Genomic DNA, 11,738 nt, shown 5'->3' with positions numbered 1-11,738 from the left:
TTGGCTGACACGCCTCATATGCAAATGAGGTTGTGTTGTTAAAGGATAGGCGAGGCGATGTTGATTAGGGGGGCGGAGGGGGAGGGGCGGGGTCGAGAGGGGGATCGTGAGTTGGTTGGACTGGGGGGTGGTAATCACATACCTTTGGTTAAATTCTTTTTTTTAATTCTCATTATTTTTATTGACAGGTTCAATGGGTCAAAACGCCCAGCGGCCAGCAAAGAAACAGAATTGTTAAAGTTGTAATGATTCTAGATTTGAAGCTTTCGTGACTGCAAGGATTCATACTCTTAGTTTTTTCTGTTAAGTCACGTAGGTAAAAAATTAAATAAAAATTTATAAAAATAAAAGAATAAAAATCACGACGTTTCGGAGGCAACACAAGCTTCCGTCTTCAGGTGAAACCGTCACAGCAAAATATCTGTATCAAATATCTGTATCAAGATATTTTGCTGTGTCGGTTTCACCTGAAGACGGAAGCTTGTGTTGCCTCCGAAACGTCGTGATTTTTATTCTTTTATTTTTATTAATTTTAATTTCATTTTTTACCTACGTGACTTTACCTAAAAGTTGTAATGGACAGCAAAGTTAACATATTCCGCGAATTGCGCGAAGTTTATATACTGTAATGAGAACTTGGCAAAAGAGATGATGGTGATGGGAGGGTAATTCCAGAGTGGAGCAGTGGGATGGAAGAGGCAGAAAGAGATGCGAGAGAAGTGACCTGCAATGTGGTGGTGGTCGTGGTTTAACGCAGTGTGGTGTTGGTGGTTGAACACAGCGTGGTGGATGAGACGAGGCAGTCCTCAACATGAGTGGATGAATCAACGAGTGAAGTTCACGGGAGCAGGAGGCATTGCGTTGTATTAGCGATAGAAAAGTGACAAGGAGGTGACTGACCGCCGTCACGTTCATCGAAGACACCGGTGGTGTAACCATCGACTATATCAGAACATCAACTTGGCAGATGCGCACATCTCCATCATGAATGGAAAAGCCACAGTAGTGTGACTATGGCCAAGCAACCCAAGCCACGGATCTCCAGTAAACCCACAGATGCACACAGAGATGCATCGACTAATCGAGAGACACAGAGACACGTAGAGTTACATTCAAAGTACAAGCCACGGTAGTGCGACTATGGACATGCAACCCAAGCCACGGGTCTCCAGTAAACCACCGTGGTTCGCGTTCCTTCAACGGAGGAGGAGCAGCGGACACTCTCTCTGCCCTGCTGAAGCCCTTCCTCTCGTCGTGACCAGCAGCAGCAGCAGCGGCGGCGGCAGCATCATCTGGCCGTCGCCTGATGATGCCGGTTGTAATTACTCGCGAAACGTCGTACTCGAATGTGTGGTTAAACCCGCCAGCCCACTTGGCGCAAGAAGGGCGCACAAGTATTGGCATCGCATTGATGACTCGATTTAAGGAACGAAACGGGCGGACTTATCCACAAATCTGGCTGTCGCCTGACGATGCTGGTTGTAATGACTGGCGAAACGTCGTACTCGAATTGTAAATGTTGTGGGTTTACTCTCCAGCACACCGGCGTTGCTGTACTAGTAACGAACTGGCACGTTCTGTTCGCGTGACAAACCTTACTGATTGGCTGTGTCGCGTAGTGGCGGGTTTCACGGCGCACTTATATTTACACGATCTAAAACCCAGGAAAACACCTCTATCATGAGTAGCAGCAGCAGCAGCAAGCAGTAGGAGCTCAACATTCACATCGAGCTATTGAGCGACAACAACATCGCTGCTATTGCACGCGACGATAATCGAGCTGGGTAATCGAGCGAGTAGCTTTGGATCACCGATGAACTCGACTGCCGCTCTTACGCGCAATTCATATCGGGTTTTTTGTTGTTGAACCCTCTCTCTTCTCATTAAAAAAAAATCTGCTCAAGCGAGGAGAGGAAAGGTATAATATCCACCCCCCCCCCTGACGGTAGGGCTGGCAATAACCACGGAGTTTTTTTTTTCAACCTCGGAAAATGTGCGTGTGTGTGGGGGGCGGATGGTGGCTCAGTTGACAATACAAGCGAGGCAAGTTCTCTTCTGAAGTCAAATGGCTGCGAGGTGTGGGTGGGTGGATGGTTCTGGAGAAGAGGGGGGAGGGCGGTAATGTTGTGGGGGGCCGGGGCGCGCTAACGCGGGGAGCGGTGGTGCAACAGTTAGCGTTGCGCTACAAACGGGGCCACACGAGTTCGATTCCCGCTCACGGCCAACGCCGGCGACGATTGTCTGAACCGACGAGTACCTGGTGCGGTGTTGTCGTAAGCATCGCGGCACTGGGGAGAGACAAGGGCGGTCGGGCGTGGCCACCCAACCCCGTGGCGGCCTTCCTAGGTTTGCTGCTCGCGAACAGCACTTGCCCCAAGGTCCGCAGGCTATACGGTAGGGGGGAGATCTTTGTCTTTGGGGCGCCACGCACCTTTGGCAGAGGCCCCCTTTTTGAATGACAATGCGGCGTCTCGCTTCGAGGCGTGGCAGGGGGAGTCTGGAGCTCCGCGGGTTTTTTGTGTCACGTTTTTTTTCTTCCGTCTCTTCCAGAGCGGGCGAGGAGTGTGTGTGGGGGGAGGGGGGTTGGTGGGCGGGTGGGTGGGGGCGGTAAAAGACAATGACACACAGAGAGAGGGCAGAGACAAATCCCAGCACGTGAGCTCGAACGCAGGCGCCGCGGATCAATTAAGACGGCGAGGGATAGCCCCCCACCCCTCTCCCCTACCCCCCCCTCTCCACCACCTCGCCCCCCCCTCTCCACCTCTCCATCCACACTGGAGGGCCCCGACAGTGTGGCGGGCTCCGGGCTCTTGATTGGCCGGCGCAATGAACTTTACGACTATTATACAATGGACTTTACGACTATTATTATCATCATCATTGTTCGTTCGTCATCATCACCACCGACACCACCGTTGTCGCGATCATCGTGAGCCGTGATTCATCCGCTGCCGGTCGATGAATCGGCGCCCCAACTGCTTCGTCATCCAGCAGCGGAAAAATCGCCGCCCATCTCCCGCGATCGAGCGACGTAGAATAAATTCGTCCCAGGTTTCACCGCTCCGTCTCTCCCCGCGCGCACGTTCCCTCCTTGCGTGGTTGTCATTTCAATTCAGTTTCATTTATTTGGTAGAGCCCCGTGAGCCATGCGGCTTTTGAATCGGGTGCAACCGCAACAAACAAAAACATGAACAAGAAACAGCTTAAAGTGACTACGCGCAACAGAAAAATCCAGGAAAAAACAGCAAAATCCCAGTGGGATGCAAGTCAAACAGTAACAACCATTTCGATGAAAGAAATCAGTCTAATTCTGTACTACGACAAACAAATATGGCTAAACCAAAACGTTTTCGAAATCACCAAAATAAAGCTATAAAAACAATGTAACAGTGATCATAGGAACTGTGATTATTCTCATCGTCGTCGTCATCGATGTTATGTGCACGTGAGAGGGTTCGTGTGTCGGTGGATTTGTGGGGAGCGGTGGCGCAGTGGTTAGAGCGCCGCGCGACGAATCCGACAGAGATCGGAGTTCGTTCGATTCCCGCTCACGGCCGCCAGACACCAGCGACGATTGTCTGAACCGGTCCGGGGCCTCCCCTAGGTCGACTCAGCCTCAAATGGGTACCTGGTGCGGTCTGTAAACATCGTCACTGGGGAGATAAAGGCGGCCGGGCGTGGTGCTGGCCACCCACCCCCTCGTGTGCCGTGCCGGCTTTCATAGGTGCTACTCGCTAACAGCACTTGCCCCAACAGCCTGTTAAAGGCTATACGGGGGATCTTTGTCATTGTTGTTGTTTGTGAGCGTCTCTGCTTCTCTCTGTTGCATAATGATTGTTTAGTAATATTTCACAGGCCATTACCAATCCAATCTCGGGCGAACACCTTCCCCATGTTTGAGCATACTTCACCACGCTGGTCAATGCTCGTTGGTGAAGTGCTTGTTGAGGTGGGAGTTGGACGAAGAGAGTTTTTCGCCACTGATGTTATCCGCGTCTAAGAATCGAACTCAGGTCGCCGGGTTCATAGCGTGGTGAAGTAGAGTCAGATCACTCCCGGCGTGGGAAAAAAAACTTTCATTGAGCACCTGTGAAGAAGAGCTTCATATCTCATCGGATTCCTCCAGTATAAACTCATATTCTCATTCTGAAGCGGTGAAATCAGCAGTGGCATTGCATCGTTAAAGAGATCGCATAGCTATGATCGATTACACGACTACGATCGGTGCCATAAATAATCGATTCATCTATGCATGCATCGAGCGACAGAGATACAATTTAAATCGATAAACAGTCGATAGGAGACGTCAACATAACAAGAATAAGAGAGAGAGAGAGAAGAAAAAAAATCGATGTTTGTGAATCGGCACTTTGCCCACTGCTGAGCCCAGCAAAGCAATTTCACCGGCAGAGCCTTAACTTAATTACAGGTATCCTCGTCCTCACTCGAGTGGCAGAGATCATGTGGTGATTATAACAAGTCCATTAAAGTTCTTAGTTTAATTGCGGGTTGTACGCAGCGCGCACCCCTATTATCTCCTATCGTGGCCTGTAAATTGCTACTCGCTACGCTATAATTTGCGCGGCTGGCTAGGGAACGGCCGGTTCAAGGAGTCCCTTGAGGACATCAATCATTGGCCACGCCGCAAACGGACAGCGGATATCGAGACATCCAGCAGTGGATTCATGGTGATCGACGACCACGATGCTGTTCGTGATGATGATGGTGACGAGTTGCGTGCAAGCTGTAGGCTGCGCACGTGTTTGCTCGTCGACGTATTTGACAGTGGTTATATTCCACCTGCCTAAAGTGTAATCTACCTGCTTGGCGAACTACCCGCCAACTTACCTATTTACCTATCCACACACTAACACGTGTATACATTCCTACCCAGCTACTTAGTACTGTACATACACACGTACCCACCCACCTACCTGTCAGCCTACGCAATTACACACCTTCATTACGTACATACCTACCCATTCGCATACACATCTACCCACCTACATATACACATATTAGGATGTGTGTGTCTGTGTGTTATGTCCGTGGGTGTCTACGTGTGTATGTGCTGGCCACCCACCCCCTCGAGTGCTGTTCCGGCCTTCATAGGTGCTCGCGAACAGCACTTGTCCCAACAGTATGTCGAGGCTATATGGGGGATCTTTGTTTTTTGTGTGTGCATGTTCGCGCGTGCGAGCTCGATTCCCGCGCAGCGCCAACACCAGTGACGATTATCGGAACCGGTGCTGTGCCTCTCTTAGGTCAACTCAGCCTCAAATGAGTACCTGGCGCGGTGTGTATTAGTAAACATCTCGCCGCGAGAGGAAGTAAATGCGATGGGGCGCGGTGCCGTGCGGGCCTTCATAGGTGCTGCCCGCCAACAGCACTTGCCACTGCAGTCTGTTGAGGCTATACGGGTGATCTTTGTCTCTGACGAGAGAGAGATGATTTGCATGCCCTCATTGCGTCTCAACGCAATTGCAATCCAGTCGTAGTTAGTCGTCGTCGTAATAACGATACGAGCTCTGCTCTGTTGTTGGACGGCGAGGCGCACCCGGTTAATCGAGACCAAAATAGCAGCAGCAGCAGCAGCATCATCATCGTCGTAGTCAGCAGCAGGATGAGGCATCACGGAGACTCGCGGAGAGCCGAGATTGTGTCACCGTGCAGGTTGAGGAGTTCGCCCCCCCCCCGCGTCTCCGTAAGAGCACCAGTCTGATCGTGTGTTTCCACAAAATACCGGTTTAGAATGTCACAGGTATTGGACAAAAACATGCTTCATCATCACAACAACATCGAAGCAACCGCGCCTAATGTCCAGTGCGTTGTGGGGAGCGGTGGCGCACGTGGTTAGCGCACTGCGCTCACGAACCCGAGGTCGATTCTATCCCGCTCGCGGCCAACACCGCTGAAGATTATCTGCACCGGTTCTGGTCCTCCCTTAGGTTATTGCAGCATTAAATGAGAACCCGGTGCGGTGTATGTGTGTCCATACCGGGGCGTGGCTCTGCCCCCCACTATCCATCCCCCGTGTAGTTGCTACTCGCTAACAACACAACATTTGATCCTCATGGCGGTACCCCGGGGTACCAAATAATACTGAATGCCCGAGGAACTAAAATATTTTATTTCTGGGACACTATTTTTTGCCAGGAGTATATTTAACTTCGCGACTGGGGTACCAATCAATCCGACATCGGTGCCACACTCCGCGATGTCGAAACGCAGCGAAAACGATTGGGCCGAAACCCTGAACGCTCACGGTACGCACCGTAGTGGTGGTGCATCCTGTACAGCTCGAATCGAGATGAGTCGATTGACGCATCGCCCACCATCAACAGACGAAAAATGACTGCGTCACGGACATTGTGCGAGAGCCATGGGTACGATGGTTCTCCAGGTTCGTTTGCCCCAACAGTCTGTAAAGGCTACACGTGCCCGGGCGTTTGATCGTGTTCATCGGTAATTAGTGGCGTGACTAAGGCGTGCGTGCGCGAATTCGTCTGCTGTATGTTTGTATTGCACAACAATAGGCGATCGTGTTTTGAGAACACAGCAGCATATTAGGGGTGTAACTATTAAACGGCCATAACAACAACCACCACCACCACCACCGCCGCCGCCCGCCACTAAGTGGTGGTGACGTCACCACGGCGCTTGTGCCAGGCTAGGTGCACGTTAAGGCCACGCGAAGTGTCGAACGCCCGCCGGCAGGAGGTCACGGGATAGACCCAGGTGGTGCCATGGGTCGGCTGATTGAGATGACTGGCCCATGCACCACCTGTGATACCCTCAGACACACACACACCACGAAGACAAACACTGCCGGATAGCCTTTACAGACTGTTGGGGCAAGTGCAATGACACGTGGTAATGTATTTAAAATGTACCCGACTGCTCGATGATGAGACCCAGAATCTCGAAACCGGCCCATGGTTTGCTTGCTTAAACAATTGCCGCTTGGTGATGTTATTTTGTCTGGATGGCCAATCAATAGGCCGATGATGCGAACAAAAGTATAATAATAACAAACACTAATTATTATCGATATGTAGGGTAGCCCAAAAGTCAGGACACATGGGCTAATTGCATTTCTTTCAAGAAATCAAACAGGGTTATATAATTTATTTTAACACATGTTCAAACGAACTTCCATGACTAACATTAACGCATAATGCGTGAATTCTCTTTTGAAATGAATTTGTGACTTTTTCTCTCTCTCTCTAAGTTTACAGGCGTAATCTTTAAACATTCGTCAATGACGTTTTGTGTCGATTCAGTCAAATTTCTTATCTTATCTTCATATTTATACACCGTCTTGCATCCAAGGCGCTTCATCTTGGCGTTTCCTGGTCTCACACCGGTGAGACGAGGCCCTAAAGAAAGCTGTTTCTGGTGTAGACCAATCATTTGCAAGGACAATGCATAATATATTATCAGTGCATGTTTGTGTGTGTGTTCACCACAAGTTCGTGTGGTTAATGCAGACAAGATTCCTTGCAAAACGTTTCTATTTGGTGTTTGAGCATCTTAACACAAACTGTTTCATTGCCAGAAAGGGTAACACCTATTATTTCTTCAATATGGTGGCATGTATGTAAATGTCACCTGGAAAGAGAAGAAGACGAAATGTAGACATCAATAACGATGGATGCAATATGAACTTAAAGAACAGACGTTGAACATGTTCTAATGCCGGTGTTAATATAAACACGATGACCCTGTGTGTCCTTACTCATGGGCCACCCTGCATACGGCGCTGAGAGACGCAACAGGGCAGTTGGATTAAAATGACCCCGCGTATGCCGCTGTGCTTCAGGTTATATTCGCTCGCTGTTGTGACAACAATATCCGTGCGAGGCGCGTTCACCCCCTGTGTGCCTTGTAACGCGATAGTCCCGCGAATTTGCTGCGTCCATCTGTGCGGCGCGAGCCTCTTCTCAGCTTTGCGATTCGCTGCTGCTGCGATTATTTAAAAAAAAAACGTAGCATCTATCATCAACAACACTGCTGGTTGAAGGTCACCCCCAAGACAAAGATCCCCCGGGTAGCCTTAACAGACTTTTTGTGGCAAGTGTTAGCGAGTAGTACCACCTCTTGAAGGCCGGCACGGCACACGAGGGGGTGGGTGGCCAGCAGCCACGCCCGGCCGCCTTTGTCTCCCCAGTGACGATGTTTACTACACACCGCGCCAGCTACTCATTTGAGGCTGAGCCGACGTACGGACGACCCAAGCAAAGGTTCAGATAATCGTCAATGATGCTAGCCGTGCTTGGGAATCGAAGCTCGGGTCGCCGGGTTCGTAACGCAGTGTAGGTAATTGGGAAAGAGTTCGATTCGCGTGCCACTGTCAGCGGCGAGTGATAATATGAACGATTCCTCGGGCCCCCTTCCTGCATACACCCGCATTGATGAGCGTGGTGAAGTATGGTGAAGATATCCCTCGACATTTAAAATTGCACGATCGTTTCGCTAATCCCCCCTTGTCTTAATTCTCCGCACCTACCACGTCTCCCATCCGTGTGTCTCTTTGTATCTCTGTGTGTGTCTATGTATCTCTGTGTGTCTCTGTGTGTCTCTGTGTGTGTCTGTGTGTCTCTGTGCATGTCTATGTATCTTTGTGTGTGTCTATGCGTCTCTGTGTGTGTCTGTGTGTCTCTGTGTGTGTCTATGTATCTCTGTGTGTGTCTATGTGTCTCTATGTGTCTCTGTGTATCTCTGTGTGTCTTTGTGTGTCTCTGTGTGTGTGTCTATGTATCTCTGTGTGTGTCTATGTGTCTCTGTGTGTCTCTATGTGTGTCTGTGTGTGTCTGTGTGTGTCTATGTGTCTCTATGTATCTCTGTGTGTCTCTGTGTGTGTCTGTGTGTGTCTGTGTGTCTCTGTGTGTCTTTATGTGTCTCTGTGTGTGTCAATGTGTCTCTGTGTGTCTCTGTGTGTCTCTATGTGTCTCTGTGTGTCTATGTGTCTCTGTGTGTCTCTATGTGTCTCTGTGTGTGTCTATGTGTCTCTGTGTGTCTCTGTGTATTTCTATGTGTCTCTGTGTGTCTCTGTGTGTGTCTCTGTGTCTCTGTGTGTCTCTGTGTGTCTATATGTGTCTCTGTGTGTTTCTATGTGTCTCTGTGTCTCTATGTGTCAATATGTGTCTCTGTGTGTGTCTATGTATCTCTGTGTGTGTCTATGTGTCTTTGTGTGTCTCTGTGTGTCTCTATGTGTCTCTGTGTGTCTCTATGTATCTCTGTGTGTGTCTATGTGTCTCTGTGTGTGTCTCTATGTGTTTTTGTGTGTGTCTTTGTGTCTCTGTGTGTGTCTATGTGTCTCTGTGTGTCTCTGTGTCTCTGTGTGTCTCTATGTGTGTCTGTGTGTGTCTGTGTGTGTCTCTGTGTGTCTATGTATCTATGTGTGTCTCTGTGTGTCTCTGTGTGTGTCTATGTGTCTCTGTGTGTCTCTATGTGTGTCTGTGTGTGTTTATGTGTCTCTGTGTGTCTCTGTGTGTGTCTGTGTATCTCTGTGTGTCTCTGTGTGTGTCTATGGATCTCCGTGTGTCTCTGTGTGTGTCTGCGTGTCTTTGTGTGTCTCTGTGTGTCTCTACGTATGTACCTCAAACTTCTTCCGCACCGTACGTAGCCAACCGTGCCTAATCGGATGTGTTTCTATGAATCTCGACGTCTAAGCATCTGTGTAGGTCTCTACAGTGCAGAAATATAAATGCGTCTCGGTGAATGTTCTGATGGAGTTGACAGGACTAGGCGGAACCACTCCCACGTAGAACGAAATCAATAATCAAATGAGTCACATCGAACCGCGTGCACAAAGGCAAAGATCCCCCGCGTAGCCGACACAGACTGTTGGGGCAAGTGTTGAGGCAAGGGCTCTTAGCGAGCACTTATTGTGGCAGGCACGAGGGTACGGATGTGTGTCCAGCACCACGCCCGGCCGCCTTTGTCTCCCCAGCGGTGAGGTTTATTTCACACCGCACCAGGTACTCATTTAAGGCTGAGTCGACCTAGGGGGGAGGGCCCATGACCGGTTCAATAACATTCGCCACCGATGTTAGCCGTGGCGAGGAATCGAACTCGAGTTTGGGTTGCCCGGGTCAAATTGCAACTCCCTGCGGCACTCTTAACCACTACCAACAACAACAACAATAACCTCAACAGATGAATCAACGATAGCACCGTGGCCTTTGAATTAAAAAAAATCTAGAAAATAAGCGACGTTTCGGGCAAAGGCCCTTCTTCACATGACACGAAATCAACCTCCGAGCAAAAAAAAACACGTGGCCGCAGCCGTAGCTCCCGAATCGCTCACGGCCACTAGAGGGAGACACGCGCATCGTCTCGGAGAGAGGGAGGGAGAGGAAAGGAGAGGGAGGGAGAGGGAGGGAGAGGAAGGGAGAGAGAGGGAGGGAGAGGGAGGGAGAGGGAGGGAGAGGGAGGGAGAGGGAGGGAGAGGGAGGGAGAGGGAGGGAGAGGAAGGGAGAGGAAGGGAGAGAGAGGGAGGGAGAGGAAAGGAGAGAGAGGGAGAGGGAGGGAGAGGGAGGGAGAGGAAGGGAGAGAGAGGGAGGGAGAGGGAGGGAGAGGGAGGGAGAGGAAAGGAGAGGGAGGGAGAGGGAGGGAGAGGAAGGGAGAGGAAGGGAGAGGGAGGGAGAGGGAGGGAGAGGAAGGGAGAGGAAGGGAGAGAGAGGGAGGGAGAGGGAGGGAGAGGGAGGGAGAGGAAAGGAGAGGGAGGGAGAGGGAGGGAGAGGAAGGGAGAGGAAGGGAGAGAGAGGGAGGGAGAGGAAAGGAGAGAGAGGGAGAGGGAGGGAGAGGGAGGGAGAGGGAGGGAGAGGGAGGGAGAGGGAGGGAGAGGGAGGGAGAGGGAGGGAGAGGGAGGGAGAGGGAGGGAGAGGGAGGGAGAGGGAGGGAGAGGGAGGGAGAGGGAGGGAGAGGGAGGGAGAGGGAGGGAGAGGGAAGGCGAGGGAGGGAGAGTGTGTGGAGAGAGGGAGGGAGAGTAAAGGAGAGGGAGGGAGAGAGAGGGAAAGAGAAGAAGAGTTTGTGGGGAGAGGGAGAGAGGGTGGGGAGAGTGCGCGGGAGGGGTGGGCTGAGTGGGGGGGGGGGAGCGGGGGGTGGGGTGAGCTGAGTGGGGGGGAGCGGGGGGAGGGGTGGGCTGAGTGGGGGGGGGAGCGGGGGGAGGGGTGGGCTGAGCTGAGTGGGGGAGCGGGGGGAGGGGTGGGGTGAGCTGAGTGGGGGGGAGCGGGGGGAGGGGTGGGCTGAGCTGAGTGGGGGAGCGGGGGGAGGGGTGAGCTGAGTGGGGGGGGGAGCGGGGGGAGGGGTGGGCTGAGTGGGGGGGGGGAGCGGGGGGAGGGGTGAGCTGAGTGTGGGAGCGGGGGGAGGGGTGAGCTGAGTGGGGGGGGGGGGAGCGGGGGGAGGGGTGGGCTGAGTGGGGGGGTGAGTAGCCCAGGGGCGAACTTGAATATATCAGCGGCAGCTCGCAGGGAGAGTTGGGCACTCGCCGCGCCAGTGAGGACCAGGAGTCATACCCCGGAGTCGTCATGCTTCTGAAATTACAGGACAATGTCAAATACTCGCTGCTCTCCGACGTAAGTGTACGCGTGTGTGTGCTAGTTAGTGTGTGTGAAGGTGTGTGTTGGTGTGCTAGTGTGTGTGTTGGTGCGTGTGTGCTAGTTAGTGCGTGTGTGTGTTTAATGTGTGTTAGTGTGTGTTGGTGTATGTGAAGGTGTGTGTTGGTGTGCTAG

General features: G+C 51.6%; 1 protein-coding gene across 2 annotated transcripts in view; it reads left to right on the top strand.

The window, feature by feature from the left end:
- The window catches only part of LOC144725001 (transcription factor AP-2-alpha-like), a 75,220-nt gene that overhangs the window by 24,499 nt on the left and 38,983 nt on the right, over positions 1-11,738 (top strand). The window contains exon 1 of one of the 2 annotated variants that reach the window (XM_078604398.1): positions 11,484-11,582. The exons of the other annotated variant lie outside the window; for it this stretch is intronic. Coding sequence (XP_078460524.1) covers positions 11,535-11,582 — 48 coding nt within the window. The 5' untranslated portion in view covers positions 11,484-11,534. Of the gene's footprint in view, positions 1-11,483; positions 11,583-11,738 lie in introns of those variants that run through there. 2 annotated transcript variants of the gene reach the window in all.

This window comes from Lampetra planeri, chromosome 22 (assembly GCF_965212315.1).
Source record: "Lampetra planeri chromosome 22, kcLamPlan1.2.h2, whole genome shotgun sequence".
Lineage (NCBI taxonomy): Eukaryota > Metazoa > Chordata > Hyperoartia > Petromyzontiformes > Petromyzontidae > Lampetra > Lampetra planeri.
Note: the sequence above shows the minus strand (reverse complement) of the source record. Positions and strands in the feature narration are given on the sequence as shown.